The sequence below is a fragment of the Calidris pugnax genome, unplaced genomic scaffold (assembly GCF_001431845.1).
Source record: "Calidris pugnax isolate Ruff unplaced genomic scaffold, ASM143184v1 scaffold98, whole genome shotgun sequence".
Classification (NCBI taxonomy): domain Eukaryota; kingdom Metazoa; phylum Chordata; class Aves; order Charadriiformes; family Scolopacidae; genus Calidris; species Calidris pugnax.
This window is the reverse complement of record NW_015090829.1, coordinates 1,116,116-1,135,010: the sequence shown is the minus strand read 5'-3', so window position 1 is coordinate 1,135,010 and position 18,895 is coordinate 1,116,116. Positions and strand designations below refer to the sequence as shown.

The 18,895-nt window shown below is 60.0% G+C and overlaps 1 protein-coding gene across 1 annotated transcript; it reads right to left on the bottom strand.

Annotated features, from left to right (window-relative positions):
- Positions 1–1,127: 1,127 nt before the first annotated feature.
- ANO9 (anoctamin 9) lies at positions 1,128–18,318 on the bottom strand. Its single transcript, XM_014940633.1, has 24 exons — positions 18,162–18,318; positions 13,721–13,783; positions 13,377–13,493; positions 12,995–13,131; positions 12,244–12,293; positions 11,656–11,714; positions 11,374–11,456; positions 9,895–10,029; positions 9,687–9,783; positions 9,229–9,289; positions 8,154–8,236; positions 7,617–7,721; positions 6,991–7,155; positions 6,865–6,901; positions 6,241–6,352; positions 5,926–5,983; positions 5,650–5,747; positions 5,289–5,455; positions 4,691–4,843; positions 3,740–3,887; positions 2,980–3,090; positions 2,747–2,840; positions 2,504–2,616; positions 1,128–1,694 (listed from the first exon to the last, which is right to left on the bottom strand). The coding sequence occupies exons 1-24, from the start codon at positions 18,165–18,167 to the stop codon at positions 1,667–1,669; spliced, it is 2,280 nt and encodes a 759-aa protein (XP_014796119.1). The 5' UTR covers positions 18,168–18,318; the 3' UTR covers positions 1,128–1,666.
- Between the last annotated feature and the right edge of the window lie 577 nt (positions 18,319–18,895).

Sequence of the window (18,895 nt, the reverse complement as noted above, 5' to 3'; positions counted from 1 at the left end):
AGGAGAGGATGAAAGGGAGAAGCCTGAGGCTGGGCTTTCAAAGCAATTAGAAGTTTCCAGTTCTTATAAAGCAAAAAGGCTTTAAAGCTTTGAAATGCTCTGGTGGATTTGCCCTGGAGTTACAAGGACCACAAGAAAGCTGGAGACCGAGCTGCGGTTGCCTGTCCCATGCTGCTGCCTCCCTCATTAGTTGAAATTAGAAAAATTAAGAGAGAGGCTTTTTCCCTGCACATTTGCAAACGCAGCTGGGTGAGGCCGTGTGGGCCTGGCGTAAGGTGTGCGGGGAATCTCAGGGTATCAAAGGGCGGTTTCTGCACTCGATGCTGAGGGAAGAGTCACGCGTTTGAGGGCATGTTATCATTCCTGGGCAGCAATGAACAAAGACTTTGTTCCTTGAGCATAAATGACTCTGCTTTGGGTTGGTAAACAAATGGGTAAAGGTACATATGGCAGAGAGCAAAGCTGAGAGCTGGCAACATGCCTGTGTGTATGTTAGAAGAGTGGCAACGCTGGCTGTGACACCAGCCCGGCCCTGGATGTGACCCCAGCTCCCTTCTGCTGCAGGGCTCTGGGAAGAGCGGGAGAAGTGCTGGGCTGGCTGGGCTCGGATTTAGGCTGGCAGGCTGTGTTTTGGAGAGAGAGATAACCCGTGGTAGCCTTACGGCCCAGGGTTTTCTGTGCAGCTGGGTGTTTCTGTTACCCCAGCACATTTAACAGGTTGTTTTCCCACTGTGTGTGGTCAGAGTCTCAGCTTCTAAGTGTCTCACCACCCAGTGCTCGCACTCGCCCTGAGCTCCGGCTACACATGAGCGCTTCGGCTCAGGCCTTTTCTGATTATCCACGTTAACACTAAAAAGTTTTGGTGGGGATGATTTCTCTGGGTGATGTCGAAGGCGAAGGAGGGAGGCAGGAATGATAGCGGTGTGAGTACAGTGAGTCAACGGCAGCTGAAACCCGGCCGCTGGTGTCGGCGCGGGCGTTACCTTTATTTACCGTTTGCGGTGGTGGCTGAGCCGGGCACAAGGGCTGGGAGCGCTCGGGGCAGAGCAGGGGCTGGGCCCGTGGCCAGAGGCAGCCGGGCTAACGGCGGCGTCTTTCCATGGCCCCACAGACAGCAGGCGGGGGCTGCGGCCACGGGGAAGCTGTGCCGGGAGCAGGATCATGGACAAAGAGGAAGAAGGACTTGAGTTTCTCAGCGGGGCGAGAGCCTGGAGGTCACTGAAGACAGAGGAAAAAGGGGCCAAAGTGCAACAAAAGAGCTGGCGCGGGAAGCTGGGAGGAGGTAACTGGCTTTTCCTGCGATGCCGAGTGGCACGTTAAGGCTGTGAGTGACGAGGAAGCCAGGTCATCTCCTGTGGAGCAGCGCTGCGCTCGCCCCGTGGCAGCCAGGTGCCCACCGCGCTCTGTCCCCGGTGCCAAAGCTCTGCCCGGCTCCTCGGCGTCCCCGGAGCGCGCTGTCCCCGGCTCTGCTGCAGCTCCCTCCCTTCTCACCGCCGTGCACGTCAGAAAGGACCCTGCTCCCACGAAGCTGCCCTCACGATGTCACTTCCCAGTTCAAGTCCAAGCTGGGACACGTGTCCCGGTGCCGCGGTGGCTCCTCCGGCGCTGCCAGACCGGGGAGGGGGGGCTCAGGTCCGTGTTCCTCACCTTCCTCCATGAGTGGGGGCTACACCTCGGTGGAGTACTCCATCATGCTGGGGAGAGAGGAGAGGGTGCTGTAGGGGGACTGCCCAAGCTGGGGAGCAATGGGGGGTGTGGAAAAATATTCAGGAGGGGAACAGGGTCTTTTGCCAAAAATAAATGGAGAAAGAGCAACAGGCTGTTTGTGGGAAATCCTTTCCTCAGTGGGAAGCCAGAGCCTGAGAGCTGAACTGTGGCAGCGTGGGGCGTCCTGAGCCCCGCTCGCCTCTGCTGTCCCTGGGATTTTGGGGTGAGAGCCGGGATTTGGGGTGGCCATGAAGAGGGTCAGGCTGAGCCCTCCTGCAGAGAGGAGTTGGTCCATGAAGGATGGCAGCACCAGGGTGGCCCAGCCTGTGGCTCTTGGCTACAGTGGTTCTGTTTCCCACTCAAATACTTGATTATTTTTTTTTTTTTAAACAAAGTTTAAATGGAAAATTTGGGAAAAATTGTTCCTTGTTTTAACTTGGAGCTTTTCTTTTTTCTGAAAGAAAAGCAAAGCCCAGCAGACCCTTCCTCTGGTGGGCTCTAGTATTGAATTGCCTCAGGTGGGACCCATTTCACAGGCCTCGAGTGCCTACAAGCACCTGGGCTAGTGAGTGGGGCATGGGGGGGAGATGGGCCCTCATTTATGGGTGATGCCGCTCATCTTAAAATGAGTGTTTTTGGCTGGAGGCCCCGGGCAGAGGCTGGGGTAAGAGCTGGGGGAGAAAGGTCCCCGAGGGCGGGAGCCGGCAGCCCCACCGTCCCCAGGCCTGCAGTGGCCAGTGGGGCTGTGGAGGGATGGGTCCTGCAGCTGGGCAGGTCTCCCCGGGACGTCACCCACCTCAGTTCTTTGTAAAGGTTGTTGTGTTTTCTGTCCCGAAATTGGTTCTTCACGGTCTTGGGGACGTCGGGGACGTACCAGGCCGCGATCAGTTTGACACACAGGGCCGCGTGCTGCGGGGGACAAAGGCAGCTGCCACGGTGAGGACCTCCCTGTGGTGGTGAAGGTGGCCCATTCCCTGTTTCCCCTGGCCACTGTCCATCCCCCAGTTGCCCCGTCTCCTCCCACCCCCCGGGTGCCCACCTCGAAGAGGATGAGGAAGGCCAGCCGGGCTGCGAAGATGTGCCAGAACTGGACGGTGTAGCTGTAGTCATCAGCGTTCCTGTAGTCCCGGTACCTGCGGCACAGCCCCCTTGGTGCCAGCCCAGGATCCCTCTGGGGGGTCTGAGAGGAGCCCTGGTGGCCACCCCCGAGCTCTGCCCCACGGCTGGCAGGTGGGATGGCACGGTGAGGGGCCAAGCAACGGCTGCTGTTACCTGCACTCTGTGATTTCTTGGCCCGGCAGCATTTTGGGAATCTTGGTGTGGGACTCGAAGTCCTTGATGCGGAAGATGGAGAGGCTGTGGTTGATGTAGCCGGTGGAGCAGCTGCGGGAGGGGGGAGCGGTGGCGTCACTGGTCCCGTGGCAAAGCGGGGGCTGTGGCTCCTGGCTGGGCTGGGGGGCTGGGGCATGCCCCTGCCAAAAGCCACAGCTCCCGTGTCTTTCCAGGGGATGCAGTGTCCCTCATTGCCACAAAGACTGTCTCCCTTCAGCTTTCCCTTCTAAGATGTGGGGTGGTTTCACCTCTGGGGTGTGGATTCTCTGGTGACTAGAGCACAGACTGCATCTCCCATCCTGGGGAAGCCAGAATCCATGCGGGGCTCCCCCTCCCCTCCCTGCCCGTTTTCTCAAATCCTGGGGGAATTGGGTGGCTCTGAGACTTCTGTCCAGCCTGACTGAGCTTGGCCAGTGGGCCAAGGCTGGGAGGAAAGGAGGAGGGCAGTCCCGTGGCTCTCCAGCAGTGCAGGGTGCTCTCGCCACTCAGGGACACCAGTTTACCCACCACAGGGATGGTGTGAGGAGGGGGCCAGCCGGGATGCTGCGGACGGTGCCATCTGGAAAACCTTCCCCCGCTCCCCTTTCCCCCCACCCCACTGTGGGGGGCCACTCTGCTGCCTTGTGCTTTGGCGCCGGTGGCAGCGGGGTGGGCAGGGACACCGCAGGCAGGGCAGTGACAGCCGAGCGGTGGCACTCACTCCACAGCAGTGCTGTTCTCCGTCATGCAGGGGCTGTAGGTGTACTTGTAGACCTGAATGGGGATGAAGTCAGAGGTGATGGCGATCACCAGCCCGTTCCCGATGACAGCCAGGGTGCCAATGGCCTCCAGGACCTGCAGCCAGATTCCTGTGGGGGGGAAGCGGTCAGTGAGGCCCCTCTGATGGCTCACTGCCACCATCTGAGAGCTGCAGACCCAGTCCCAGCTTGGGGACAGGCTTGTCATGGCCAGAAGAGGAAGGGAGGTTGAGAAGGGACCCTTTACTCCGTGAAAGACATTGAGGGGCTGGAGTGTGTCCAGAGAAGGGCAATGGAGTTGGGAAGGGGTCTGGAGCACACGGAGAAGGGTCTGGAGAACTGAGGAGCGGCTGAGGGAGCTGGGGGTGTTCAGCCTGGAGAAAAGGAGGCTAAGGGGAGACCTTCTCACTCTCTACAGCTCCCCAAAAGGAGGGTGTAGCCGGGGGGGTTGATCTCTTCTCCCAAGGAACAGGTGATGGGGCAAGAAGAAACGGCCTCAAGTTGCCCCAGGGGAGGTTTAGGATGGAGATTGGGAAAGATTTCTCCACTGAAAGGGTTGTCAAGCTTTGGAAGAGGCTGCCCAGGGCAGTGGTGGAGTCTCCATCCCTGAAGGGATTTAAAAGCCAGGCAGATGTGGTGCTGAGGGACGTGGATCAGTGGTGGGTTTGGCAGTGCTGGGTTGATGGTTGGACTTGATGATCTGAAAGGTCCCTTCCACCCTGTGCAATTCTATGGTTCTATGAAGGAGACCTCTAAGCAGGTCCTCAGCCTCTGCAGGGTCTGAAATCGCTTCTCCTTCTCCAACCCTGTGCTCTCCTACCTCCAGGATGAAGTGATATGGTCCCTGGCCAAGAGCTGCTCAAGGGCTTCAGCCAGGGAAAGAGTGTGAAGAGGCTCCTGGGGCCCTGTCTCACCGATGTCGTTGGCCTTCCAGGGCACGATGCGCCGGCGCAGCCGCATCATCTTGATGGCGTCCAGGCGGATCTCCAGGAGGTTGTTGCAGAAGGCCAGCAGCGGGGCAAGGGGGAAGGCGGCCACGAAAATGGTGGTGAAGCTGTACTGGATCACTGTGCGGGAGCAACACGCCACGTGCTGCTGTGACGCCACCCCAGAGGGGACATCCTGCAGGGCCCTGGCTGCTCTCTGGGTCTGTCCTGCTTTGTGGCTTGTGTCTGAGGGGCTTTGAGGGGGTGAGAGGGGGAGATAGACCTGTCTTGGGAACCCCACATCTCCCAGGGATGCCCACTTCTAACAGGGGGATCTGTGGGGGTCCCACCGGGCAATGGTTGACCAGCCAGGCAGAGGGACCATGGTGGGAATCCAGCCATCCCCTTGACACTGCTGGGAGGAGAGGAGGGTCCCAGGGCCAGCACCGTTGTCTGCTCTCTCTGGATTTGGGAATGTTCTCCTGGCTGGGTCCCAGAGTTCTCCCTCGCCCACGCAGGGGCTCCCCAGCATCAGGGTGTCTCCAGCCAAGGAGGACACATGGCTCTGACGCCCTGCCCTACGTACCCATCTCCAAGAACTCGTCAAAGAGGCTGAGGAATTCCACGTTGCTGAGACGATAGTTGTTCACCCACTGCCTTCTGCAGGCCTCCTCTTCCTCCTCCTCCTCCTCTGCTGACATTGACCTCCTCTTGGGGTGCTGCCGCTTCTGGCGTAGCTTGTGGGTTACCCAGCTGGTGAGGAAGAGTGAGCCATTGGGACTGCTGCCCGCAGAGGACAGGGGGGTGACCGCTGCCAGGGACAACCCTGGGGACCCCAGGCAGGGCAAAGGGGGGGATCTTGGCCTGGAGCCCGGGGTTACTCTGTGGGAGCTGGGGAGGTCCCGAAGGGGCACCAGGGGGCACTCCATGGGCTGGGGGCAGCTTACGGGCTGAGATACTCCACCACATTGCTGATGGTCTGCTTGAGCACCATGATGATAGCCATCTGGATGAAGAGGTCGGTGATGCAGCCGCTGGGGTGGCACTGTCAAGGGGTGAGAGGAGGAGCTGGGCACCGCTGGCAGGGCCACCTGGCCTGAGGGCTGCTGGCCCTGGGGGCTGCTGGCCCCAGTGGCTTCCACAGGAGAAGGCCGAGGTTCCCAGAGCCTGGCCGGGCAGCGGGAGCTGTGTGGGGTCAGGGAGCTCCACTGCAAGTGTCTCACCTCCTCCAGCCTCCACTTGCCAGCGACACGCACGTAGTTCCCGGGGTGGCCATTGATCCTGAGTGAGGGACCAACAACAGCAGTTGAGCCCCACGGATGGGGCATCGTCCTCTGGGCACCGGGGGAGAGGAAGGGGCTTCCACCACCCACCATGCCCATGGGGAGAAGTCGTGTCCCTCCTGAGGTCCCAGGTGGGACCCCTGTGCCTGTTGGGGAGGGCAGAGGGACTGGGATGTCCCTAGACCCTGGGGAGAGTTGGGGATGTGTGTCCCAAACCGGGGCTCCCCTCGGCTCCCCCCCCCAGCCCCCACTCACCGTCCCAGGAAAAAGGCGATGTAGATGAGTGAGGAGAAATTTGTGAAGAACTGGAAGGTGAAGATCTTGACGGTGAAGTTGTTCTCACGCTGGGATAAGGTCCGTGGTTTCTCTGGGGGGGGGGGAGTGAGGCTCAGGGGCTTGGTCGCAGAGTGGTGGGACCTTGCCCTGCTCCCTCTCAGATGCCCCAGCAGCTCTTTGAAGGTTGGGAAGGGTGTCTCTGCCCCTCCTGGAGCCTTCCCTGCCCTTGACTGAGCCCTCTGATGGAGCTGAGCCCAGCTGTGCGGGGGGGTCCCTCAGAGCTGTGAACTTGGGGGAAGGGGCCCTTCAGCTGGGGGGAGAACCATGTTGGGAGGTGTCCTGAGCTGTGGTGGTCTCCTGCTTGTGCCGGGTCATAGCTCTGGTGGGTGACTGTCCCCCCAAATCATAACGTGGCTATGGGATGGGCAGCACATGGGCCCCTGGTGAGCCTGTGTGTTGGGGGGCTGGTGGCTTCCCATGGGGACCTGCATGGCAGGAGCCACCTGGTGGAAGAAGCGAAGGGACCTGCATTTGGGGACCAAGAGGATGGTGCTGCTGGGCAGCTTGGGGTGCGGGTGGGAGACAGCCCCCCGTTTCCCTTACCCAGGTCACAGAGATAGAGGGCCACATGCCTGTTGACCTGCAGAATGGAGATATAAAACAAGAGGGGAGGGTTGGTGGTGGGAAGGCAAGGAGAAGACCCTCTGCCTGCCCCATGTCACTCCGCACCTTGGTCATGATGACGATGGTGATGTAGTGCAGCACGGCCCCCGTCATCACCGCCATGGTGTTGGCCTGGTCACGGAGGAACTCGAAGTCACTCTGGGTGAAGAAAGCTGTTGCCACCACCCGGTAAATGACAAGCCCATGGGCGATGCCGATGATCACAGCGATCTGTGGAGGAGGAGGAAGAGGGCAGTGGGACATGAGAAACCCTGTATGGTGGGCACCTGCTCCGTCCCACCTGGGGTGGCCCCAAGTGCAATGCTCAGTTCAGGATGAAAGGTTCATAAGGTGGACCTCTCCACCTGAACTACTTGTCTGGACTCTCTCCAGTGGCCCACGGGGAGAAACAAGGGCATAAGGCTTTGCTTCTTACACTCTGTCTCACCACCTTCCACGGTGAGAGCAGAGCCCTCAACCCAGATCCCCCAAGCGTGGTCGGCCTCTCCCGTGAGTGTAGGGAGGCCCCAGATCCTTGTGATGGGGACGGACCTGCCCTGGCAGCCTGGGTCCTGCCTTTGCTCTGGTCACAGAACCCTTTGATGTGCCGTTCTTGCAGCAGAGCAGGGAGGGAAGGAGGAAAACCCATGTGCCCTTGAACTGGGTCTTCCAGTGTCCGCCCTGGCACCTACCATCACCAGAACCAAGAGGAGGATGATGGTGCTGCGGAAGTAGGAGTGCTGGTACTGCTGGGGTTTGTGCTCTGAGTCGTTGATCAGCTCCATAGCCAGCTCCTCCTTAAAAAAATAATAGAAAAATCAAAAAATGTGAAAGAAAGGATCTGTCAGAGCTGTGCCCAGGCAGCAGAAAGTCCAGGAGTTGTTATGTTGACAGACATAAGGGATGAGCAGCACCGGAGAAGAACAGGGATGGTCACCCAAGCCACAGCAGTGTGGCCAGTCCTGACTGAGTTCCAGCCCCTGGGCAGAAGAGGAGGTGACTAGCAATGTGGGGAGATGGCTAGTGTCTGCTTAACGCTCTGGAGGGCTCTGTCTCTCCCAGCACGGTCAGATGTTGGATTTGCTGTTTGTTCAAGTGTCTCCATGAGATGCTACATCTACAGAGAATCAAGCTGGGCCAGGGGGTCCCTGTGAGGTGTCTTTGCTGTGGGTCCAGCTGGCTCCTGTCCTGGGAAGGGAAGCACCAAGCCAGGAAGATGCCATCCTCACCTCTTCTTCATCCCACTTGTACAGGTCCCAGTTGGTGACCACTGTGGCTCTCTGCCTCTTCCACAGCTCCAGGAACACGGTGGCTGTGGGGGCAAGGAGAGAGTGCAGGGACACTCAGGGATGGCTCTGGAGGCAAAGCCACCCCTTGGTCCCACAGAGCAGGATGGACAGTCCCTCATGGCAAATCAACCTGGAATGCCCCTGACCATGAAGGACAGGCAGCCACCTCTGCATCTCAGTGACCGGGGAGGACCTGGAGGTGCAGCAGTGAGTGCTGGGCCCCACGGGGACGGGATGGAGGTGTGGGGTGAGCTTTCCCTGGGAGCCTGGCCAGCTCTGGCCTCTGCAGGGGGCTTGGCATAAGCCAAGATAAGCACTGGGCTGTGCTGCTGAGGTGGGCACCTCCACACAGCCCCCGCCAGACATGTTACTCTGGAGTCATGAGAAATACACCTTCCAAGTGGAAGATGCATCCTGCCCTGCGCCCCAGCACGGCTGCACCTCTGCAAATCCATTCAGCCACCCCTTAATTAGTCTGGATTGACCTCCTTGAGCTTGTCCCTGTGTAACCCACCCCACACAACGTGCAAGATGGTGTCTGTGACCTGCTCGCACCATGGTCCCACCATGAAATGCCCACCCTAGACCTGTGGTGGGGTTTGTAGCTGATACGGTGGTGGGATTCCATCAGCTCATCCCACAGCAGCTGTGTGACCTGGGAAGGTTCATGAGAGGTCTGGGGTCCCTCCTCCCTGCAGCTGTGACCACTTGTCAGCAGGTGCTGGAGAAATCCAGTGAGAGGCTGCTGGTGTTCTGCAGAAGGTTGTGGTGGGTGAAAGCTCTAAGGAGGGACAGGTAAGGAGTGTTTGGGGAGCTGAAGGAAATTGCTGGGGTGTTTTAGTCCTTTGCTCTGTCTGGAAGGGGAGCTGGTGGCCTTGGGAGTGGAGGAGAGAAGGACTAAAAAGCTCCAAAATGGCAAAGTTGTGTTGGTGTCCCATTTTCCTCCACCTGCTTTCCCCCTGAGCCGCCATGGGCTGCTCCCTCGTGTGTTTGGCACCAAGACATGGACACCTACCCCAGATGGCCATGAACATGGCAAACAACACCGTTCCCTCGTTGTCAATCATATGAGTGACCTGGAGAAGAGGAAGGAAGAGGGTGATGGGGACAGCAGGGTGCATGGGCTGTGGCACGTGGGGTCTGGGGAGAGGTCCCTGGGCTCAGTGGTCCTCCCCCTACCCCGGTCCTCCCCCCCACCCAAGACAGGTAACAATGCTGCAGGAAAGGGATGGGCACTGGGGCTTGTTAGGGGTAAACTCGTTAATGGTTGGACTTTAGGCTATTAAAGGTCTTTTCCAGGCTAAACAATTCTGTGTTTCTAACTTTTCTGTGGTGGGAATGGAGTTCAGGATCTGGCTGCAGAGTTAGTGGAGGTTTCCAGTGATGGTCACTGCTTTTCTGGGGTGGCTTTTCTCTCTAGGGGTGTGGGACCAGCAGAGGAGCGTGTCCCCGTCCTGGGAGGGGGGTGCCCACCTTGGCGTAGGTGCAGGTGTCAGAGAGGAGCCAGAAGGGGCACTTCTGGTCACAGAGTGGGCACATGAGGGTGTCGGTGGCTTCGCAGATCTCCTTGCTGAAGAGAAAGGGGTGGAGGGAAGTGAAGGGGGATGATGGTGGCTCAGGGCCGCGTCAGGGGTGAAGGCTCCTGGAGGGGCCGCGCCTTCAGCTTTCCCCACTGCCTTACCTCACCTGGCTGGAGCTGAAGATGGTGATGCCAGCCACAAAGGTGACCAGCCCCACCACCGCGGCGACTCCCAGCAGGCAGGTGTACCAGCCCAGCCAGGCGAAGTACAGGGCCACCTTCTCACCGAAATAGCTCCTGGAAGGGAAGGCGAGGTGTGGTTTGGGGCCAGAGAAGGCACCACGTCATTAGGAGTCACCAGAAAATGCTCTTCCAGCCCCAACAGGGTGTCAGGTCCAGGAGCGGCCGGGCTGTCTGTGTGTCTGGGGATGGAGGGCAACAGGAGGCTGTGGTGGGGACTGGCGGCGTCTGCACTGTGTGGGGTCCTGCAGGTCCTGAGGTCCTGCTCTCAGTCAGCCTGGTGACTAAGATTTTCTTTTTTTTCAATTTTTTCAAAATCTTTTTTCTCCCCCCTTGGCTAATAGGCCACAGGGAGAGCCCCTCTCGCTGGTGCCCACCTCCATGGGGAGGTCAGAGGGGTGGGAATGGCCGAGAGACAGAGTTGCAGTTGGAGCCTGCAGAGCAATCGTAGGAACGCCAGGGCTGAAGGAGATGAGGGGGCTGTGGGGTCCGGTGTTTCTCAGACCAGAGCAATTTCTCCTTCGGGGCTCAGCTCCCACCCTGCAGGGCTTTCACCTCCTGCTCTGGCGGTGGCAGCATCTTGGGGTTCCTGGGGTGGGGAAGAGGGCTGGGGACGTGGGTGGGATCTGACTGATGGACCTGCCTCCCCTCCCGTATTCCAGAGGAATTAACATCCCTCCAGCAGCCAGAGGTACCGATGTGCTCCCTGGTCTTTGCTTAAAGCAAACAAAAGCCCCAGCAGTCTGTCCCTCCTCCAGATTTCACACTTGGCCCCTTAATCCTTGCGAGACAGCAAGGAGTCACCATGCACGGACTGAGAACCAGGAGCTGCCTGCCCTGGGGAGCCCCCGGTGCCTCTGCCGGGCTCGGAGGCTGTAACAAGCGTTTGAGGAAGGGAGCACATCTCTGTTCTAACATTTCATCTCCCTGAGAGCCCAGCGACTTCATGGAGCAGCACGTTCTCCTTCCCTTGACTGCGAGGCTTCGTTTTCTTCCCCTTTTATCACAAGAGCCGTGCTCTTTCCCGGGTCGTTCTGTGGTTATTGGAGCCCCTGGTTGCCCTCAGCGCCCCGAGCTCAGCCCTGGGCCGGAGGCTCCGTCCCCCCTCCCCTTCCTTCTGCAGGTGGGAGCGTGCAGTTGGAAACGAGGGGGGCTCATTAAAACCCACAGGGATGTGGGGGTTGTTCCCTGCTGCGGGATTAGCAGAAGGAGCTCGGTGCCGCAGGGACAACCCTCGGGCTAAGGACTGCAGAAGCAGCCCCAGACTGGTGAGAGGAGCTGGGTTCAAACTAATGATTTCAAAGAAAACACAGGGTCCTGGCAAAGGGCATGGAGCTCCCCGGGTTTCAGGTGGGATGTCTTGGTGAGAGGGACCTGCCCTGCCTCTTCTGTCCATCTTACCTGATCTTCTCAATGGGCTGTTTGCGAAATATGTTTCTCCAGCGAGCCCATTTCTCCTTGAGGAAATCCGTTGCCTCTTCTTTCTGGAGAGCAGAGCAGTCGGTCGGGTACGGGGATGACGGGGCAGCCCTAACCCCCACCCCAGCTCCCGGGACCTCCGTCCTGCCCCCCACTCAGAGAGGTCTCCATGCAGCCCCAGTCACCCAAAGGTCTCCCACACCCAGTCTTGCTCCTCCACCTCTCGTGGTTTTTCCTCCTGGGCACCCGTGTCCCCGGCCTCACCTTGTGCAGGGGAAACGCTGCCTCAAAGACCTTCTTCTTCATCAGATCCCGCAGCATCTCTGGTGGTGGAGTGGAACAGAGAAGGTTAGTGAACCTCTGCTCTCTCCCCAGGTGCTCCCTGCCGGGCAGAGTCATCCCAAACTTTTTCTGGAGCCTTTGGGGGGGGGAAACAAACAAACAAAAAAAAGCCCCGCCCGGGAGAGGGTGAGTTGTTCAAAGGGATCAGCGTTAATCCCTGCGGTTGTGCCGGGTGCCGCGGGCTGCCTGTGCCTGGCTCTGGGAGCCAGCCAGGTCCCCGGGTCCAGGGAGGCAGCCAAAAGCCTGCACCGGTGCTGCCCCGCTGCTCCCGGGGTGTCGGGGAGGGACGGGCTCCTCTGGGGGCCCAGGAGAGCTGGGTGGGGGGCTTGGGGAGAGAGGGCTATTGCTGGTTCCTGCAGCCCAAACCTCCCAGCCTCTGGAAGAAGCAGCAAATTTCCTTGTGTGAGCTGCCCCCTGGCTCTGCCCCCTCCTGGGGGGCTGAGTGACTGGGGGTGTCCGTGCCCACCACGGTCCAGGCTGAGCATCCCCCTGCTGGCCCCCATCCCTTACCAAAGTCAGGCGTCGTCGTGTGGTGCAGGATAAAGTGCACAATCCGTATCCTGAGCAAGGAGAAACTGTGGTTAAAGGAGTCTCTGGGGCTACAGACCAGGTTTGTGTGGCCCTGGAAAACGGGGGAGGGCAGGGAGAAGGGTCCTGGAGATGCTGGGAGGGCTGGAGCCCCTCTGCTGGGAGAGGGGGCTGAGAGAGTTGGGGGGGTTCAGCCTGGAGAAGAGAAGGCTCCGGGGAGACCTTCCAGCCCCTTCCAGTCCCTCAAGGGGCTCCAGGAAAGCTGGGGAGGGACTGGATGAGGGAGGGGAGTCATGGGAGGAGGGGGAAGGGTTTGACCCTGAAAGAGGGGAGATGGAGCTGAGCTGTGGGGAAGAACTTGTTTGGTGTGAGGGTGGTGAGAGCCTGGCCCAGGTTGCCCAGAGAAGCTGTGGCTGCCCCATCCCTGGAGGGGTTCAAGGGCAGGTTGGAGCAACCTGGTGTGGTGGGAGGTGTCCCTGCCCAGGGCAGGGGGTGGCACTGGGGGGCCTTTACGGTCCCTTCCCACCCAAACCATTCTGTGACTCTGAGGTGTGCACCAGAATCCAGGGCAGGGATGGGGAGCTGCTGGGGATGGGGAGGAGCCAGCAGCTTTGCAGGTGGAGGTGGGAATGAAAAGCCTGGCAGAACCGTGAGCTGGGCTGGGGAACGGATGCTGGGGCGGAGGAAGGGGAGCCCAAGGTGCTGGGAGTCAGTAGCCCAGCTCAGCACCCACCTGGTGGTCTCTGGTACGTCACAGCGGGCATCGGGCCTGCTGCCGGGGTTATCAGGGTTCCACAGGAGCTGCTGGTATTTGCGGAAAATCTGTTTTGGGGCACGGACCCCGTGAAACAGCTTCTCATCCTCAATTTTCTAGTGGGTGGAAGAGAAGGGCTGTTAGAACGATAGCAGCGGGGCAGGGAAGGGGCAGAGCTGTGAGGTCCAGGGGTTATGACTATTAATTTTTGGTCCCCCATTAATTTTTCAGCACTGATGTAGAGATGGGGTCAATGTTCTGGGTCTCTCCCATCTCCTGGGGTGCAGGAGCCCAAACTGGGCTCAGAACAGGCACCACAAGAGCCAAGCACCCGCTGCCTTTCCCTCCTGCAGCCCCTCACCTTGATGATGAACCCCTTCTTGCTCAGCTCGTCCAGGAACTTCCTCCTCTTGGTCTCCTTCTCGCTGCCCACCTCATGGAAGTCACTCACCAGCACAAAGTCCCACTTGTCTTCATCCTGCCCACAGAAAATACCCGGGGTGTGTGGGGGTGGCAAGCCCAGAGCTCACTCTCTCGGCTCCAGGTTTGGACCTTCATCGTGACTGTGTAGAGGGTCCCTGGGAACTGGGAGTGGGTGGGAGAGCGGGGATGGGGAAACTGAGGCAGCTGCTGCCTTGGTGCTGCCCCACTGCCCTCTTTGAGCTGGGCTGAGCTGGCTGGGAGTGCAGCGGGGGCGAAGTTTACCTGGGGGATAAAAGCAGAGTCTTCCAAGGGAAAACGCCTCCAGGGGGTCAACGGAATTTCATCCTGCAGGAGAGAAAAGGGCTGAAGGCTTCAGCGGGGTCTCTGGGAGATCCTCCACCGGGCATGGAGCAAACCTCTGCCTACAGGGGGTTTGGACAGTGTTGGGCTGCCCTGGACCAGCGCCTGCCGGGGACACCGGGACCAGGCTGCCCTGGAGTACGTGTGGGCACATGGAAACCTGCCCCTCGGCAAAGCCCCCCCGGCTTTCAGGGGTCCCTGGCTGTGCCATCGCTCCCACCCCCAGCACATCAGAAGCAGACAGAGTCCATTCGATAAAAGGGCATTTCCACATGTGCCCCGGAGCCACCCAGCCCCGTTCTCTGGCCGGCACCCACCATGGGGTGCCCAGGGATGGGGGCACGGCCAGGCTCCCCCTAAACCTCCTCCCGTGCTCTCCCCTCTCCTGTTTGGGGTCTTCCTCAGCCAAATATAGCTCCGTGTTCAGGGTCCCCAAGGGACTGCTGCTCTGTGAGAGCCTGCACCTCCTGGAACTCGAGGTGCCCAGCGCCTGTGGCCTCCTGGGGTCCCGAGGGAGCCAGGCAGGAGGGAAAAACCCTCCCCTCCCTCTGCCCTGGGGTTCGCTCCTCCTTGTTTCTTCCCATGCCCTGACGTTTGTGCTGGGAGAGCAGCCGCTCTCGCTCCACGCTACGGTGGTTTTTACAGCCTTTCGTCAGCCTTTCCCCCTCTTCAGCTGTTCCTGTCAGACCGGGCACCGCGGGGAAGGGAGTTCCGAATTCCAGCGAAGGGAGAGCGGGGCACGGGCTGTCGGGGGCTTGTGCAGCCCTGCAGCCACGCAGGTGAGGAACCTGAACACCCCGGGTGCCTCGGCCCGTGGCCAAGGGACAGAGCGGGGAAGAGGAGCTGCTGGTGTTTGGCTTCTGCCCGGCTCCCCCCCGTGTGCCACCGGCTCCGAGGACAGGGGCTGCGCAGGGCCGAGTACCATGGGTCACCTTCACTATTTAAGTCTAATTATGCTCAGACACCCGAGTGGTGTGGCTCTGGGAGTGCGTGGAGGAAATAAGGTGGCCCCGTGGCAGCTGCCCTCGGCGCAGGATGATCATTTCCCATCCTAGGGTGTCCCAAAGGACGACGCAGCGAGCATCCCTGGGGTGGCCTCTGCCCAGGGTGATTTCCCAGCCCAGGGTATCCCATAGGATGCCACAGTGAGCACCTTTGGGTGGCCTGGACCTGGTGGGTGCCCGGGACTGGAGCTCATCAGCCTCAAACCACTTTGTCCCTGGCTTCCCTGGTGCCATCTCAGCCTGGTCTTGCAGCCACAGCTCTCTCTTGGGCAAGAGGGGATTAGTCCGACCTGTCTTTCAGCAGCTCAGCAAGAGCCAGGCTTCAGGTCCCGGTGAATGTGGTGAGTTTGACAATGACGTGCTCCATGACAGGGGCAAGGAATGAATCCTGTCTTAAAAATGGCATTTTGGGGGCTTTTCTGCATTTCTCTGATGTGACTGACGGCGCAGCCCCACAAACAGTTATGTCTCCTGTCCCCAGGGCATGGTGAAGCTGCACAGAAGCGGGAAGGAGCTGCCAGGGGACAGGGACATCATCAGAATTGCCACCGAGGAGCCAAAGCGGTGCCTGGCCAGACGAGTTCCTCCGGCTGCAATCTTGGGGGCAGAGCCACGGTGGTGCAACCGTGCCCTGTCGTAAGATCTGGGTGCCAGGCTCTGGCTGAAGAATGAGGCCATGGGAGCAGGAGAGACGGGGATGGGGAAAGGGCTGAAACCCTCTGCCAAATCCTCTCTCACGTGGAGCTGGGGCCTGGCTTCGCCCAAAGTGGGAGCCGGGAGGAGAGTGATGGACGGAAAGGCGAAGGAGGAGGCTCGAGGAGAGGGATGTTCTCCCCAGAAGGTGCTGCTGCAATAAGAACCGGGCCTTCTCGCTGCTAAAAGGTACCCCCTCTCAGGTCAGGACGCAGAGGGGGGGTTATGGTGCTGTCGTCTGCTCCCCCAAAGCTCTGAGCAGGCTTTGGGGTGGGAGAACTGGGCTTCGGCTCGGGTTGGTGTCCCCAGGAGGGTGAGCACCTCTCCCTGTCCCTGGCCAAGAGCCCATCTCGGGGCACAGGGGTGGGAGGAGGAGTCTCTGCCCCCCGGCTGATGCTGGCACAGACCTAGTCTGGCACCACCTCTCCGCAGGTCCCCGTGTCCTGTTCCTGCCGGGCTGGTTTCTCAGATGGGCTGCCAGGGCTGCCACCTCCCAGCTCTGCCTGTGTCCCTGCCACGGGGACCGGGGGTCTCAAGGAGTTCCTAGATGCACCTCAACACAGTGTCCTGCTGGTGTTGACCCCCCAGCAGTGCTCAGGAGGTGGTGAACGGATCCAGTAGCATCCCAGCATCTGTCTCCAGGTGGCTCCCAGCCCTGCTGGCTGCAGCCACGGTCCCCTGGTCACAAACCAAAGTGTCCTGGCCAGAACATGCGTCTCCTGGGGAAGCAGCTGATGGCATTTCCAAGGCAGGCTCACAAATGGGACGTATCCAGCCATGGGGCTTGGGCTGCGTAGCCGGGCTGGGGGTCTGCAGCATCGGAAACCTTCCTCCCCAGATCCCTGCTGGTGCTACCAGCCCCTGCCTGTCCCTCCCCATGGGGAGGGCATAGGGCTGAGCCTGCAGAGCTTCAGCAGAGCATCCTTCCTCCACCAGCATTCCCGGTCGGAACACTGCCGGTCCCTCTGACCTGACACAGCCAGATCCTGCCCCTGCTTCTCCCTGCTCCCGAAATAGCAAGCACCGATTCTAATCCTGTGAGGGAGTCGTTGCTGTTTAGTTTTCCAGTTAAACCCTAAGAGGGGGTGGGGGTGCTCCCCAGGCCGCCCTGTACGGCGGCTCTAGGCAACAAGGATGGGGTGGGAGCGGGGTCCGGCTTTTCTCCCTGTTCCCATAGCAACGGGATTTACCCTGGTACCCGCTGTGGGCACCGCCGGTGCCTCTGTGCGGGACTGCACAACGGGGGGAAATTTGCCAATTACTCTCAGATTATCCCCGGCAGTGACAGCTACAAACTGCCCTGGGCAGCAGAGGGGGTGAGCAAACCCCCCGGGAGGGGAGCACGATGGCTGCAGCATCCTTGCCAGGCAGGGGCTGCTTTACAGCAGCCTTGGCTACTGGGGCTCTCTCCCGGGAGCCCAGCCTGCTTTTGGGGCCAGATGTGGCTTGTTGGCAGGGACGGTGCAGGGAACTGGCATCACTGGCACTGCCACACCTATTCCTTGTGTCCCGGGGGACGAGCGATGCGGTGGGACGATGCGGCACAGGGCACCCAGTCAGCCCCGCGCAGGAGAAGCCACCTCAGCTCCAGAGCCCTTGTGTAAACCCTGGACTCTAATCCCTGCTATCGAGGAGGACGGTGCCCGTTTCGCTCTTTCCTGCCCTGCCACTGGAGACCCACTGGGCAAAGGTGTAGGAGGAGTAACCTGCACAGTGAGAAGCAGGAATTTCAGTGCCAGAAAGGGATTGTGTGCCCTAAAGCGTGGCTGGATTCAGTGGGTCCTTGTCCCCTTGTCGCAGGGCAGGGACCCCCAGAGCGAGGGTACCGGGTCCTTTAGAGACGGTGACAGGCTGGGGCTGCAGTCACTGCGTGAGGAACTCAGGCAAAGGACCTGGACAGGATCTGGCATCCTTGTTTTCCTTTCCAGTCATGGATCGGGGAGGGCTTGGGTGGTTCCTGTCACCCACACTGAGATGAGCAAATTGCTCTTATCTCGGGATGCTTCTTACAAGCGCTTCCCTTAGAGCACTTAAACCTTACCTCAGAGTTTCCCAAGAAATGTGACAATCTGTAATTGAACAGGCAGGTAGCACACCTGTGCATTTATTGTTGCCCCAATCTAGAGAGTTTCCCTGGCATTTTTTGAGTAAAAGAAAACTCTTTTTTTTTTTTCTCTTTCAAGCTGGAGAAATGATATTTCTCAGCTCCCCTCTCCCTTTGCTTTATTCCAGGTACTCCTGGAAGACCTGGGGCTGTCACCTCCACTGCTGTTTGTGGTGGGTTTACACAAGAGAAAGACCTGGTCTCGCTCTAAACCAAACCATCCCTCTCTGATCCGTGCTCTGGCCCCTCTGAACCCCGGTACCCACCCCTGGGGCCACGCATGTCCCCCCCAGCCCGATGGTCCTGGGCTCTGCTCTACCGGGCTCCCAGTTCAGGATGGGCAGAGCCCCCAGCGCACCCCGCTCTCCCCACCACCAGCAGGAGATTGCTGGCTGGGAAGAGGGACTGGAGCTTTGCGGTGTGTTTCGAGGGGTTTAGAGGCTGAAAGCAGGTGAGCAGCAGAGATCAGAGCGCAGAGTGACCCCCGTCCCCAAGCCGCAGGTGGCCCAGAGGCGCTGAAAAGCAGCTTCTGGGGAGCAGGTGGGCAGTTTCTGTCTCCTACCTGCATGGTGAAGCGCGGAGCCTCCCTCACCCCCCCGGCTCCCTCGGCTGCCCCGGGCAGGTCTCCGTGGGGCCGGCGATGGGGGATGCAGCTGCCGGCGGGACGGGCTGCGGGGCTGGCGGGGCTCCTGGCCGAGCACGGTGTCCTGCCCCGTCTCCGTCCCCCGAGGTCTCATGTGCACCCAGCAGCGCCCTGACTTCCGCGTGGGACTGCCCTGCCTTGGGCGGGAGCCGCGGCGCCTGGCAGCGGGCACACACCGGGAGGCGGTGAGAGGGTTGCCCTTCACCCTGGCCCTGAAGGAGCCGTGAGGCTGGGACCACCCCACAGAGCAAGGGGGTGACCCTGCCGAGCTCCCCTGGCTCTGCCACCCCTGCCCTCCTCCTCCTCTCTGCCCCTCTGGCTGCATCCTGCCAGGAAGGATGTGACAGTCCCCAAAGGGTGTCACAAACGGGCAGGAGGAGGAAAGGAGGCATTAGCAGAAGCTCTGGAAAGCGTTAAACTATTTCTTGCGAGGAGGGGAAAACCCCATCAGACCTAAAAAGGGAAAATGAAGCTGGGCTGTGCGTAACCTGCCTCGTTCTTGGGGTGATGCCTGGGCGCTGCAGAGGAGATCGGATGCGAGAGGCAGGGGATGGGAGCGTCCCGGGCTTTGAGAGCAGATGGGATGGGGCCAGAGGTGAGTTTGTTACAGCCAAGGTGAGGAAAAGGGGCAAAGCATGAGCTTCCAGGAAAGC